The sequence below is a fragment of the Drosophila grimshawi genome, unplaced genomic scaffold (assembly GCF_018153295.1).
Source record: "Drosophila grimshawi isolate 15287-2541.00 unplaced genomic scaffold, ASM1815329v1 contig_311, whole genome shotgun sequence".
Lineage (NCBI taxonomy): Eukaryota > Metazoa > Arthropoda > Insecta > Diptera > Drosophilidae > Drosophila > Drosophila grimshawi.
In genome coordinates, this window is record NW_025063098.1 from 20,839,630 (window position 1) to 20,854,559 (window position 14,930).

Here is a 14,930-nt window from a genome sequence, read left to right on the forward strand (position 1 = left end):
TCGAATGTAATTGCAACGTTGCCAGATTGTCGAGTTCAGATCAGCTGTTAAACTATTGAAGCTGACTCAATAATTATCGATAAATAGAAAATATTTATGCTTGGTTGTGAAATAACGAATTCAAAACGTAGAATTGCTAAGCAATTTATAGATAGTTTTTAGTTAGCTGCAATCGTTAAACACATTAAAATGTCATTGCCCTCAACAAAAGCAACAACTGCGACAACAACGCATGCCGTTGTGCAGGCGGTCGATACATATATACAAAATCAAAATTTACTGGGTGAAATAGCCGAACTCGATGAGCTGCTCTACGATTTGATTGATTTGCACAAGGACAGTGAATTGTCCCTTAAGCGTGTGCTGCAGTGCATTTACAACTTGCTGCAAAGCAACAACAAGTATAATGTGAAATTCGGACCGAAAATATTTCACAAGCTCATTTCGGTTGTGATCGCCGACAGAAGAGATGACGACGATAGCGGTACACATGGTCTGCGCCGTCAGCTGGTGGCCAATGTGCTCGTTTGTGTGCAAATCCATCTGCGCAAGTACCCGCGCATCGATGGCAAATTCCTGCTGCGCCAGCTCTGGTCGCTAAGTCTAAGCAGCGAACGTCAGCCGTATGCTGCCCAAATCCTCGTGCAGCTTTTCGATGATTTTGTTCGTGAATTGAGCGCAGAATGCGCATGCTCCATCGAGCTGTACACCGTCATAAAAACCCTGCTGCAATCGGAGTTGCGCGAGCATCGCAAGTCGGCTCACTTTCTTATGAGAAAACTCCAAATGATAATGCTGACGGCAAATGCAGAAGCCACAACTACTCTAAGCACACTCGTGCTCGACAGTCTCAAGTGCCGCGAGACTCACTGGTCTTCCTATGTCACCATAATGGAGACCCTTGAGGAGCAACAATCGCATTTGGTGCTGCCAACGCTCGGCACACTGTTGCCCCGTATTGCGTCCAGTAATCAGGGCGACGAATGGCTAAGCTGGTTACGCATCTTGTATGTCAAACTCTTGCAAGATAACAATATATTGGTGCTGCGCTGGACATTATCGTATTTTTTTAAGCACTTTGACGTGGCTAAATTGTTGCGCCTCAATCTGCTGGCCGAATTCCTAGCAGCCACAAATAGAACACAACTGTACAATGTCGAATGTAACGTGCTGCCCGCATTAGATGTGGAAAAATTCATTTCGCCGGCCGACACTCAACGATTCTTAGAAGCATTGGTTACGGTGCCATGGGTCTCGGTACCACTGCACTTTTGGCTACTCCATTGCACTGAGACGAAGACGCTGCAAGTTGCATCCTACAACAAAAACGTGTTGCTCAAACTCAGCTCACGAGTTCGCACGTTGAGAAATTCGAAAATACGGATGAACTGCAACAAATGCGTATTTCTGCTATTAGAGGTGATTTTCTTATTATTAATGTAAAAGAAAAACAAAACATTCTTTTTTTATTATTTTCATTACATTTTTACAGGACACCATCGAAAGCCTGACACTGGCCGATTATCTGATTTTCATTGAGACACTTTTCAACGCAAGCGATGATTTCTACTCGGACACCAATCGCTTGATCAGAAAAATTAAAAATTGCGACAATATAAAGGAGATCGTTTACTTTAGCAAACGTTGCTACGATATTATTTTCGGAGATACATGCCAAAGTGATTTCGTAAATGAGTTTATCAAATTATTAAATTATTTGCCAAAGGATCGACACGGTTGGGGCCGCTTTTTACCACTGTCTCGTAGAGCTAACTTGGAATCGAACTTGGAGTTCTATACAAATCAGTATAATGTGAATATCGAATATTTTCAAAAAGGCGCACATATTAGGGAATTACAGCAACATTTAATGCAACAACTTAACTGTCAAACTAAAGACGAGAAATCCTATGTGATGGAGCACTGTGTTGACTGGTTCGTTCAGATGCATCTGAAAAGCTGGAGTCAACTGAAAGAACTAAAATTGCAGCCGATCGATCTTCTAGAACATGGCACACGAAAAACGCATAATCATCTTGCAATGCTATTAGAAACAATTGACTCACCACTTCCAGACATTACAAATATGCTTGCAAAATTTGTGGCCATAATGAAGAATGATATACATAGTTCAGTCATGTAAGCCGCCACATCAAATACATCCTACTATAATCACATATAATTAAGTAAATACATACTTTTTAAATTGTCTAGCGCTGTGGCCCTTCTTCAATATGCAGCCAAAAATTTGAACGATGACGAAAATGAGAAACTTTTGGAGGATATTCTTATAATCATAAAAGATTGGTCTCTAATTCTGGGCATTTTAATGAAAGCGAAAATATTGCCCAATTCTATAGTCGTTAACGGCATTCTTGATGGCGATACCAGCACAGGAGATGCTCGGTAAGTTAGCTATCATAACAAATAACTATAAACTTATATATATTATATCACTTCACAGCATCGAAGCAGCTTATGTCAACAAAATTCTCGGTGATGTATACAATGATGTAGTATACCGAGCTCAATGTATTGATTTTGTTACACACCAATCAGACGGTAAAGTAAGTGATATATGTGATGAGTTGCTGCGCATCAACAAAGAGTTAACAGAAAAGAAACCGCGTTATTTTGAAAATTGCAAAGAGCATAGAATCAAAATACGCATTGCTAAGGCATTGTTAACGATGCAAGGTAAAATCAAATGGTCCGATGAAATGTGGACAGCAGTGCTGGCGCCCAATGATCAGCTAAACATCAGTTACATTTACGAGTGTCTCGTTGCTCAGCTGATGCCCAGCGTGACTACATTGTTGGATCGAATGCAGTCGCTGGCTTCGCTCAAGCCCAGCCAGCAGGTGTCGATCATTTCTGTCGTTCACATTTATTGCGTGATCAATTGGAAAAATATTGAATTTCAACATTTGCAAGAAATCGTCAGTTTAATTTTGCCCCACACAATGGGAGCACATTATCAGACACGTCTTCTCGCTCAGTTGGTTCTTCATAGACTTGCAGTGAAATCTGAAGAAAGCAGGTATATATGGATGTGTATATATATTTAATTAATATGAAACTAATTGAAATATTTCCAGTATTGAATGTCCTATACTTAATACAGTAAAGACGAGCATTGAAATTACTTTGGGATCTAAGTTGCATGACTTGCAAAAAGAAACTCGCCTATTATTACCGACGGTAATATCTCAATCTGCTGCTGATAATATTTTGTATATGACAAATACGCCATTCGACGAATATGTCAACTTTAACATAAGGTTTAATGATAAAGTCATAGAGGAGACGCGAACTGCATTTAAATCGAAAAGGAATTCATCAACAAATGTCCATGGAGTGCTGGCAGATACAGCAAATTTAAATGTTCAGAGAAAAATGAATCCTGTAAACGATATATATCCCTATATGGAATTAGATAAAGCGGACGGAAAACACCGTGAACAGGAGATGATAGTGGTAGCTTCTTTAATAGATAAGTTACCAAATCTTGGTGGCTTAGCACGAACCTGTGAGGTACTGGGTGTCAAGACATTGATTTTAGCTGCCAAGTCACTCGCGGATAAAAGTGACTTTACGAATTTAAGGTATAATCAATGTATATATATATTTGATCCAACTATGATCAGTTTACCTTCTCTTTCAGTATGACCGCCGAGAAGACCTTAAATATTGCTGAAGTTAAGCCTACTGCACTTGCCGAATTTTTAATCGAAAAACAATCGCTGGGATATAAAGTTGTGGGTGCTGAACAAACGGCGCAAAGCATCAGTTTTACAGATTTTAAATTTCCTGAGAAATGCATTTTGTTGTTAGGGTAAGTCTTTTTTTTTATTTAGCTTCAGTTTCTCACGAGTGGTAATAATGAGTTTCAATTTCCTTATAGACATGAGAAACATGGTATTCCAGTGGATTTAATTGCATTATTGGATTTTGCTGTCGAGATTCCACAATTTGGAGTGGTGCGTTCCTTAAACGTGCACGTTACAGGCTCATTATTTATTTGGGAATACTGTAAACAGCATTCAAAGAAATAATATTGGAGTGCAGCGACGAACATCTTTATCGCTCAACATGTGAATCGTAGAAAATCACATACTGCAAAGGGATTTTTGTGTAGAACCAATTTTTTTTAATACCTTCATTCAAATAAACTTTATATGCATATAAAATATGAGATTTTTGGCTTTCGAAAAGCTTAAATATGTATCGCTGAGAAGGTGGATTTTGGTTTTGTAAAAAAATATTTATTTATATGTCCACTTATAGTTTATTATATGTGAATATGTGAATTAAAATTTAGTTTCAAAATGTATCTTTCTGTACATGTATCTTTTGTATTTCGATAAAACGAACATTGTAATCGATGCATCGTACTCACTTATCGCCAAACGTCGTATCGATGCTATTCGTGAATAAATAAATGAATAAAAACAACTCAAAATAAAGGAACAAATAATATGAGTTTCTCCGAAAATACGTCAGATTCCGACTGGTAAGACCAAATAATAGATAAAAGATTCCTTCACCGCCTAACACACTTAAATATATTTAGGAAAGAGGCGAAGTTAAAAGTGAAACTCAATAGTAGTACTGGCTGTGGAAAGCAGAAATACAGCCAAAAGTTTTGTGAGAAGTGGCTCAGTCTCTTTGATCCATGGCTCCGGCGATCCGCCGATGATCCCAACAAGCCGTTCTGCCGAGCTTGTCAGTGTCGCCTGGATTGCAATCGTTGTCATTTGGAGCGGCATGAGCGCACAACGAAACACAAACGGAATCTGGAATCACTTATTACCAAAGGCGAAGGTGCTGTGCGAGAGGAATTGAGTGTACGTCAGGAGCGAAGTAAATACTATCATCAGCGAAAGCGTGCCCTGAAAGCGTGCACGGTAAAGCCCGAACCTGCTGCCATAGCTCTGGAGAACATTTCCGAGGCGGTGGCAACTGCAGTTAGCCCTACCGATGATGTTATCGAAGAAAGGTGCGTATGTTCCATTTATCGCTAGCCTTATTATTTTTAATTGATGTTGTTTTATGGCAGCTCACACAACTTTGAGGTAATTGAAGGCACAGCGCAGGAACAGGTACAAAGTACACCCATTGCAACAACGCAGGCGACACTCACGGCAGCTAACCACATCAGAAGCCCGCCTAAGGCAAGCCAACCGGTATCCAGTGGAGCAGTCAATCGCAGCGCAAACAGTTCGTCCAATAAAGAAGGTCTTAAGCTTCTTATGCAAATACAACAGGATAAGAACGAACTAATGGAGTCATTTCGAGAGCTAATTGGAGTTCAGTTACCGCACCCACCCCCAAGAGAGAAGAATCATGTGGACCTGTTCTTTGACAGCGTCAGCTCCAGTGTCAAAGCTCTTTCCCCAAAACTCGTCGCTGAGGCAAAGATGCGCGTATCGCAGCTGATCTGCGAACTGGAGCTGCGCGCTCTAAAAGAGAATAGTGCAAATGGTGACAATGCGGACATTGAGATGCCAATGCCGACGTCACAGGGCATCGGGCACCATAACATTTCACATCATACGCACTATGGAACTCTGACATGAAATTGTTAGCCGGGCTCAAAATGCAAATACATATATATATATAAAAGATTATGACTAAATTGTAAAGAAATTGTAAATACATATGTATATTAAAATCAGTACGGATTGTACGAACAAAATTCATTTATTTTGAAATTCAGTGAATTAAATCGATACATCGTATATACCCACGCAAATATATCGATATACGATTAATTAAAAGTGTGCATCTCTATTTTCCGGTGTCGGCGATTTGTAAACAAATCTATAACATGAAAGTGATTAATGCCTAGAACGTAAATAGCTAGAAGTAATATACAAATTTATAAGTAAAATTTTAATTATTTTGCAGTCGCAACTAATAAATATGTCTCCAAGGCGTCATGCTATGAAAGCCAAACCACTGTTGAATCGTGATGAACTTCTGCAGAGCATTGTCCGAGATCGTGCGTTGTTGAACGCCTATTTTCTTGATATTGCAAAAAAAGAGTCCCAGTCGACAGTGCCAAAAGGATCTGCCAGCATCCTCACACCAAAATCTGCATCAGCCGTGCAACAGCGTGACAGCTATGATTTGTTCTTCGAAAGTGCTTGCATCAGTATTAAGAGCTTGCCACCAAAACTGGCGGCTGAAGCCAAAAATCGAATCTCACATGTCATTACCGAGTTTGAGTTGCGAGCCATTTCGGAACACGAAGCCCAGCAGGCAATGGGAAAGCAGGAACTCGTTAAAGCCATCAGAGTATCTAACGAACCGGTTATGGATCCCTCAACTGGGATTGTTTATGAATTTCAGGCGTGCTCTTAACGACGCTGTCCCTGAATTTTCTGTCAGCATACGATTTTAAAAGAAAACTATTATGTCTTGGCACATTCGAGACAGTTCGACCTAACAAAATTATTAAAATTAAATTCTATAAATTATTTTTAGAAGAAAAGTTTTTTATTTTCAATGCTTGTGGTTCCTTTTCGCCGCTAAATTGTTCCAGTTTTATTATGCCAAAAGGAAAGAAAGTGTGCATCATTGGAGCAGAGGGCTGGTAGGATATGGCAATTGTTGTGGTCATTAGCATTTTTTTTTTTATGACAAATGCCATATCTTTAATCTCTTTCAGGGGTTCTGCTATTTCCACTGCCGTGTGTAAAAATGTGCTCAATGGTAAATACGATTCTCGAGTTCATATCTATGTGTACGATGAACTAGTTAGAAGCCAATATCTCTCAAATCTGATGAATGAACAGCATGAAAATATTAAGTATCTACCTGGCATTAGGCTGCCCAAGAACTTGGTAAGATGCGTTTTCTTTTATCTAGCATTTGCCATTCGTTCAGGTTAACTACTCTTGTCAGATTGCTGTCAACGATCTGCTGGAAGCTGCACAAAGTGCCGATATATTAATTTTTGCCACGCCGCATGGCTATGTAAAATCATATTGTAACATCTTAGAGGACTATGTGAAACCCACTGCCTATGCGGTCTCACTAGTCAAGGGGCTGGAGCATACTAGAGATGGCGAACTCAATCTGTATTCGCATACAATCGCCGAGCGGTTACAAATTCCGTGCTATTCGATGATGAATGCCAATAGCGCCATGGAGATGGCACAGGGAAAACTCTGCGAGATGACCGTTGGCTGCGACAACGATGCGCATGCAAAAGAATTGATCACCCTCTTCCAGACTGAGAACTGCATGGTGTTCATTATGGATGATGTGGTTGGTGTGGAACTGTGTAATACACTGAAGGACCTAGTTGCACTAAGTGCCGGCTTTATTGATGGCTTGCGATTGGGTGAAAACGCTCGGGTTGCTTGCCTTCATTTGGGCTTGAAGGAAATGATACGATTCATCAAGAATTTCAATCCAACTACCAAAGTGTCTACATTTTTCGAAAGTTGTGGCATTGCCAATTCAGTGGTTTCATCCTTCGGTGAGTAGAATGACTTCTCGAAGACCCCATTCTGCTCATTCTAGTTTTGCTTCTATTTTTATTTTTAGCTGATAAAAACGTTACATTTGCTAATAACTTTGTTACCTCACGAAAAACTATACAAGAAATTGAAGCAAATCTTTTGAATGGTCGCAAGCTGCTCGGACCCATAATCGCTGAAGAAATCTATGCATATTTAGAGCACAAGGGCATGCAGAAAATGTGAGTATAATCCATTGAATTTTAATGTATGATAAATTAAAGCATTTAATGTATGTTTCTAAAAGGTATCCACTGTTTTCGGTCATACATCGTATCTGCCAGATGGAGGTATCCCCACAAGCTATTATAGATACCCTGCGACACCATCCGGACATGAGGTAAGTGTGACAAAATTAATGATATTTAATCATTTATCCGTATCTTTCATTAGCAATTACTCCATTAGACAACTGCAAATTGATGAAAATTTGATGCGAAACACTTCGTACGCTGAAAGTATTTTTGAGAACGTGGCTGACACAGTTCCCGAGCAAATGCCAGGCTCGGCGGAAAAAATAATTCTTGGGTCGGATGATCAGGAAAAGCTTAATAGCTCTAAGGAGGAAAATGAAGGATTCTGGAAACCCTATGATAAATATTTTAATCTTCCCAATAAGTCTACAGAGGTAAACGAGTTATTAAAGATGTATAAAGAAGCAACTGGGACCATGGATGAAGGCAAAAGTGGAAACGTTGGGTATTCTGTTGAAATGGGTTCAGAAACCGATAAAGTGAAAAGCTGTCCTCCGCCCAAGAATTCATCAATTGGGACAGACAGTCCTCCAATCAGGTCCAAAAAGATTTCCACAGATAAGTCAAAAGGACCTAAAAATAAAGAGCAGTCGAAAATGGATAAGCCTGATAAAGGAAAGCCATCGGGAAGCGTCGGTTTGAATACACCAAATGATGAATATAAAGCATTAAGAGTGACAGTTAAGGGTACAAATCCAAAGAATAACGATAAAGTCCAAGAGATATCGGAAAAACCAATTCAAAATAAGAACGAGAAACAACAAACAAACGAGGCAAACGATAGTAAAGCGGACTCAAAGCCTAAATTAAAAAAATTAAGTGATAAACACCCAAATGCATCCAGCAAAGTTTCTAGAAGCCCAGAGAAACAGAAGAAGCAGCAGACAGAACAACCGCACTTGGAAACACCTGACGCAAGTGACGACAGCAAAGAGTCGCGCTACGACAATGAGCCTATGATCAGAATCCAATTGTTTGAGGACGAGCCAAATGTATTAAGGTTCTTAGAGTCAATGCGCAAAGAAGAAAGCGACGCGTTGGCAATTAATAAGCGTCTTCCCCCAAGCAGTAATGATGATCTCCTGGTGTTGGGTATGGGCACAGATAAAAATAGAAGCGTTACTAATGAAATGGGCTCTCAGATTAATAAGGAACTAATTTTGAAAGGATTGGATTACTGGAAAACTCTAGAAATCGAAAATACGCCCCACAAATGCCAAGTACATTATAATATTATGGAATCACAAGAAAAAGCAATCGAAAAGGATCGAAAAGGAAAAGGCACGCCTGAGCTGACCGCTCAAGGTACGCGCTATGATGAACATGTTGTAAATTGTGCACAGAAGCAAAGCAAAGAGGAGCAATTGGATATAGAGATTCAGCAAAATTTGCAGAGGGATCTATCCATAGAGCCAATAATCTCAAATACCCTCAGCACTATTTCAACAAAAACGGGGACGTTCCAAGATCTGAGCAGTCAACACAATATTTGGGGTAATGCTGAAGAGCCAATATTGACGCTGCGCTTAAGCAACGAAAATCAAGAATTCTCGACATTGGGCCAAACCCCACTTCACACAACAGATCCGAAAATGGTCGATATTACACAGACGCATCAGCAGACCTTACCTTGTGAACTGAAAATGCAATCAATAGCCAACGATGACAACAGCAATGACATTTCAAAATGGTATCAGTCTGTTAATGAGAGGAATAACTATGACCACACTGATAATACAGCTGTAAAATATCCACACCTGACACGTTTTAGTTTTGAGGAAGATGACAGTTTTTCGGATCCGAAAATGGTTGATACTAAACGGATGCATCACGACACTTTGCCCGGTGAACTTACGATGCAATCCAACGATGCTAACGATGATAATATCAATGACATTTCAAAATTGCTTCAGTCTGGTAATAATAAGGATAACTATTACAACACTGATAAAGATGCTGACAATGATCCAAGACTGACACCTTTTAATATTGAGGAAGATCAGGACGATCAGATTATTCAGGAATCGGATATCGATGAATTAAATCAATTGCGATTTTTACAGAAGCTATTCAAGGAGTATGATGCTTCATTTGAACCAACAGCACTTGCTGACAGCGACTGGGACTCCAAAACAATCGATCAAATTGAGGACAATTCCTTTGAAAATGATTCGGCAAAGGTGCCTCGAAACGATAAACAATATCGGGAATACACTTCATTTGAAAGCGATAGCAACGAGTCGGCAGAACTCCAATATGAAGCAGTTGACAAATCGCAAAATCTAAAACATTTTGATGAAGACTATGATTATTTTTCGGTATCTGAACCGGCCATAGAATTAAACGAACTGCAAACCACACACAAGTTGCTCGAGGACCATTTCGATGGCAATGAATTCGAATCATTTGATAACAGCTACAATGACGAGTCTTTGGAAAATAGATCAACATCCATTAAAAACAGTAGCGAAGATTTTTCAAAGGTTCTTAAAAATGATGAACTATTCTCGGAAATGGAATTCGCATCATTTGAAAGCGATAGCAAAGACGCGCCAAAAGTCCGACATGAACACGGTGATGAAAGACCAAGGAACGATTCGAAATCTCCATTGTCAAACATCGACGAGGATAATCGTCATGAGCTTTTGGAATCAGAAAATAATCACCTTGAATTTCCTCAAATGAAAGGAGACATTCTAGACGAGATGATTAACGAAGCTATCAAAAACTTCGAAATCGAACAACTGAAGACATATCCTAAAGTGAAGCGGTCCAACATTGACGATAATACAAATATAATGTCGGTTAAAGAGAAACTGGGCAACCATCCAAATATCAGCAGGAGCAGTGATAACGATAAACGGAAAATTCGCCGTCGAGACAGTGAGGAAAGGATTAGAGACGAGGGTAAAAATGTACCTGAAATTGGTGTCGATGAGAATCAAAACTTAGGGACAGAAAATAAATTACTGGATATGAACATTAAACGTAAGCCTTCATCAGAACGGGATTGGTTGTCGGATGATAAGAAACTCGACGACACTTTCGAGGACCTTACGCAGGAGAATTTGAAAAAGAAGGTTTCCACTCTGTATCAAAACATCTTGAAAAATATTATCAAATCAAATGAACCAGAAAAATTAGAAGAGCCAAAACAGCATCAAGATCGACTACCATTGCCAAATAGAAAACAGCAGGCAAAACATGAAAACAAAACGCTTAAGGATAGTCCGGAACCTCTTATCGCACCCAATGTTTTATGGTCCAAGGATAAGATGAGGGTAAAAGAAGCCAGAATCAATACGAACTCTTTGATTTCAAAGATATTTGTTAAGCCTAAAATTGATTCTAAGAAAAGAGGGCACCAAGAAACAGAACCGATCGCTGAAAAATACGACGAGCCAGCAAAGTCAGAATCAAAAAAACGGTTTTATTATAATGCCAAAAAATCATTACCCAAACGACTTCCGTTAAAACTGAAAGGCAGGAAGCCTTCGAGAAGCACTGAGTTGCAAATGGATAATAAATCAATTAAATTTAGTCTAAGTAAAATCATATCAAAAAGCCAGCCGAAGGAGAAAACGGTCAAACATCTGAGGACAAATCCCTATATTCAAAATCAAACTGTACTGCCCGCGCATTGTAAAAATGACAGCGTTTCTGGACGAGTCGCTAAAATAGGAAACACCAAACAATATCATCCACCAATCAATCCCCGCATACGCATACCCCATCCCCCATTTGATGTGCGTGATCACGAATACCACACGGTGAACTTTCGGCCTCCACCCGATCTGCTGCGCAACGTATCGCTCCCGCGGAGGCGACTTGTGACCACATGCAAGATGGCTAGACAGGTGGGCGCCCAAGGCGTGGCAAGACTACCGCGGCCAACCTTCAAGCTGCCGCAAGCCATGATGCGCTCTTCCATTTTGGCCGTAGAGCTGGGCATTTTTGCCGCTCTCTTGGCGCGCTACAAGACCAAATGATCGATGGGCTTATCTCTGCCTCCCAATAACACCGATTACACACTTTTATCTTTTTTTTTGGCAATAAATTTGTAACATATATTATAACCACGCATATTCCACGATGGGGCGACGCTGAAACACCTGCCGCGCTTCCACTGATTGCAATGGTCGAAAGGTATTTAGCAGAGGTCGTCCAAGGCGATCCCGGAGCTGCCAAAACTTTGGTAATTCCCGATGGGAAATGGGCAGCACCTCGGCGAAGACATGCCACAACACAGCTGGCGAACAGGGCGGCGTTGTCAATGAACCTTTGTAGGCATAAAAGTTGCCCCTGTCCAAATTACCCAGCAGTGATCCAAGTGTGAGGAATGCGGCTGGCGTATAGCTGTTGTTAAACTCTCCCAGATGTAACAGCGATCCAAAGATTTCATTCAGACCAGGTTGGTAATACAAATAGTCTGTCTGTAAGCAAAGCAGACATTAGGCAGGCTTAGCTAGTCATTGTTGATTAATTTAAAATGCTTTGTGTATTTTTGTATTCACTTACCTTCACCACTTTAAAGAGCACGGCGAGTACGGCGATGCCATCGGTTTGATTTCTCGCCTCCTCGTCACTCTGGTACTTTGTATTGCGGTGAACAATGTGCATTTCCAGATCGTAGCGACGACCGTTTATCAAATGCTCCGAGCCCTTGCTTTGAGATGAGCCCCAGTGGAAGTGGACGGCCATCGCCTCATAAAAGTCACTCAGAAGGCCGCCCGTCAAATAGGGACGTTCTCCAAACACTGTCGGCGGCACACCGAACTCAACTGTAACTCAGCACAAGAATATGAAATGAACATTTCCATATGATATCTACCTACCTGTGTGTCCATTGTTTCTAATGCTCAAGAGCTCATCGAAGGGCTCGTCATATAAACCAAAGTACAATGGCGGCAAACCAATGGGTATCACTTTGTGCGGGTTGAGTGCTATGGGCGACTGTTCGGAGCCGCCACACTGTGGATAGCTGTATTGCCATTTCTGGGGTTCATCATAGCTAAAGCGTAGGCCCTCCGGCAATAAATCTACGAAAGGATACATAAAGAATGTAACTTGTTTAATTGATTTTTAACATTTACTTATAGAAGATGGATTCTATTTTAATATTATGCTGGAGTCCAATACAAGTAGATGATTTCAATTGCAACTGTTGCACTTTTGTATAGAAGGATTCTTTTTCAAAATCTAGCCAAATGCAACTGTTTTTGTTTGGATTTCCTCATTGATATATTTGTTAAGCTGTGCAAATTTATTTACACATTTACTATTCGCACGCCCAAGTCAAGTTATTTGGGCAATTCCCAGGTGCCTCGACCACAATGGCTAACTGTTTTGACTCGATTCCCAAGAGCTGCGGGAGTCAATTGCATCAATTCCAGCATCAATTTGCTGCTCACCACGCCCACTAAATGGGCAATTATTGTCCAATTTGAGAAGCGTTCGCCAAAAACAATAAAAGAAAAATAATAATAATAATAAAAAGAGAGAGCCCTTCTGCGTCATCTTATATAATCATTGTAGACAATAAGCATTACTGTGACATATTCCATGCTTTTTTCGCAAAGCATTTGTGCATGCAATTTTAATTATTGTTATTATTTACAAGCCGCTGCTTTGTTTGCTATCCATTAGATGATGCGTGTGCCACTCCGCTGCCGCAACAATTTGACAGTTTTATGGTCGCTTAGGGTGATATACGCGGCAGTTTCGATTAGAGATGCCTCATAAAATGTTACCAAATGCTGTGCGCCATGTAGCGTTGCAGATCGTCTCATAAACCACACAGTCGTTCAACCTTATTACATGCAAGCACATAAAAAATCTCGAAAAATGTTGTTAACAGGGAAACATTGTTAGATCTTCACAATTTTGATTGTCAATCGTTGATATTCTTTGGTCACACTTGGTTGATTTGTAAATTGATTTTTTTCTTCTTTTGTTTTATGACATTTGGAGATAAAGTTCTCAATAATAATACCCACTTGCAGAAAACGGCAGAAGAAAAAGCAAACGTTGATAGAAATCGCCAATGGCCGGAAAATGCATTATAGACAAAAACGACAAACACAATATACAAATATATATGCATATATAGGTAAGTACATATGCAATTGTTAAATACACGCACTAACGACAAAGATGCGCAGGCCACGTTGCTCTGCAAACTGAGCCATGCTCACGGCTGGCTTAGACCTTTATATGGAGCCACGGTTGCGACGGTGACTTCGACGACAGCCCTTCGTCAGCGTCATCTGCCGCGACGCCGACGAGATCTTTGATACCAACATCTCGAGCCTTACGCCCTTTTATTAAAGGCAGACTAACCAAAAAAACACACAATGTTAAATTAAAGTTGCTAGAACTCGCACAAAATAATTAAAAGAATAAATTCTGTGTTTTATTTCGTCAATGCTCGCCGAGTTTATCGACTAAGTAGAAATAAAGTCCAAAAGGGCATGGACACGAATGTTTCGAATTTCATACATTTGTATGTAAGCCATTCTCATACCTGGGTACGCACCTGAAAGTAAAAAAAAAAAAAAAACTGAAGGCTTAGATTAAAAATGACACTTGCAGATATTTAATAGATTAACGATATTTAAATCTGGTCTTATGCAACACTAAACACTAAGCACATACTTTAATTATTTTTATTTTCCAATTTATTCTCTCTACGAGATAATGTTTTTAACTGGTGCGTTTTGCTCATAAAATGCTTGCTGCAACAAGCAAAACAGTTTTTACTATTTAAACTCACTTTGGACCGGTTGTTGCTGTGGCGTGATAACTTGAGCCGATCTAATATCATTGTATATGTAAATACTCCAACGCAAAGCTTTATTTGCAACTTTGTTTCCCCATTTATTATTTAGATAACAATATAAAACTGCATAATGATATTAAAAACGTGGCAGATAAACATTATTTGCTTTGATCTTGTTTGTAGACAAGTCATTTGTTTTATTTTGGACACATTTACAACATTTTTATGGTGGCTGCAACTGCCGTTCTTGAGATATGCCAGCATTTCAAAATTTATTCAAGGGTTTTGATGTCCAAAATTTTAGTTACGCATTTTACTTCACCTCCAACTATGCTCATATCTTTTCTTTGTGCCTTTTACTACTTATGT

At 39.8% G+C, this 14,930-nt stretch overlaps 5 protein-coding genes across 6 annotated transcripts; 4 read left to right on the forward strand and 1 right to left on the reverse strand.

Moving 5' to 3' along the window:
- The first annotated feature begins 153 nt into the window (after positions 1 to 153).
- On the forward strand, positions 154 to 4,305 carry LOC6568114. The gene is made up of 7 exons (XM_001994903.3): positions 154 to 1,419; positions 1,493 to 2,139; positions 2,215 to 2,406; positions 2,465 to 3,040; positions 3,099 to 3,605; positions 3,665 to 3,835; positions 3,905 to 4,305. The coding sequence occupies exons 1-7, from the start codon at positions 190 to 192 to the stop codon at positions 4,053 to 4,055; spliced, it is 3,474 nt and encodes a 1,157-aa protein (XP_001994939.2). The 5' UTR covers positions 154 to 189; the 3' UTR covers positions 4,056 to 4,305.
- Positions 4,306 to 4,402: 97 nt separating this feature from the next.
- On the forward strand, positions 4,403 to 5,699 carry LOC6567805 (protein suppressor of variegation 3-7). Its single transcript, XM_032740124.1, has 3 exons — positions 4,403 to 4,513; positions 4,574 to 4,999; positions 5,060 to 5,699. Exons 1-3 carry the CDS (start codon positions 4,479 to 4,481, stop codon positions 5,577 to 5,579), a joined length of 981 nt encoding a protein of 326 aa, XP_032596015.1. The 5' UTR covers positions 4,403 to 4,478; the 3' UTR covers positions 5,580 to 5,699.
- Positions 5,700 to 5,802: 103 nt separating this feature from the next.
- LOC6567783 lies at positions 5,803 to 6,370 on the forward strand. The gene is made up of 2 exons (XM_001993538.3): positions 5,803 to 5,854; positions 5,911 to 6,370. The coding sequence occupies exon 2, from the start codon at positions 5,926 to 5,928 to the stop codon at positions 6,364 to 6,366; it is 441 nt and encodes a 146-aa protein (XP_001993574.1). The 5' UTR covers positions 5,803 to 5,854; positions 5,911 to 5,925; the 3' UTR covers positions 6,367 to 6,370.
- Positions 6,371 to 6,514: 144 nt separating this feature from the next.
- Positions 6,515 to 11,859, forward strand: LOC6567782 (uncharacterized protein PF11_0213). Of its 2 annotated transcripts, none has more exons than XM_043214867.1 (6): positions 6,515 to 6,598; positions 6,674 to 6,848; positions 6,910 to 7,489; positions 7,558 to 7,711; positions 7,777 to 7,869; positions 7,923 to 11,859. In XM_043214867.1, exons 1-6 carry the CDS (start codon positions 6,555 to 6,557, stop codon positions 11,770 to 11,772), a joined length of 4,896 nt encoding a protein of 1,631 aa, XP_043070802.1. In that variant the 5' UTR covers positions 6,515 to 6,554; the 3' UTR covers positions 11,773 to 11,859. The 2 variants fall into 2 exon arrangements, with proteins under 2 accessions (XP_043070802.1, XP_043070803.1); XM_043214868.1 differs by having other exon boundaries at positions 6,539 to 6,598; positions 7,938 to 11,859.
- On the reverse strand, positions 11,813 to 13,898 carry LOC6568101 (carbonic anhydrase 15). The gene is made up of 4 exons (XM_001994899.3): positions 13,780 to 13,898; positions 12,619 to 12,822; positions 12,302 to 12,564; positions 11,813 to 12,216 (listed from the first exon to the last, which is right to left on the reverse strand). The coding sequence occupies exons 1-4, from the start codon at positions 13,841 to 13,843 to the stop codon at positions 11,854 to 11,856; spliced, it is 894 nt and encodes a 297-aa protein (XP_001994935.1). The 5' UTR covers positions 13,844 to 13,898; the 3' UTR covers positions 11,813 to 11,853.
- Positions 13,899 to 14,930: the final 1,032 nt, after the last annotated feature.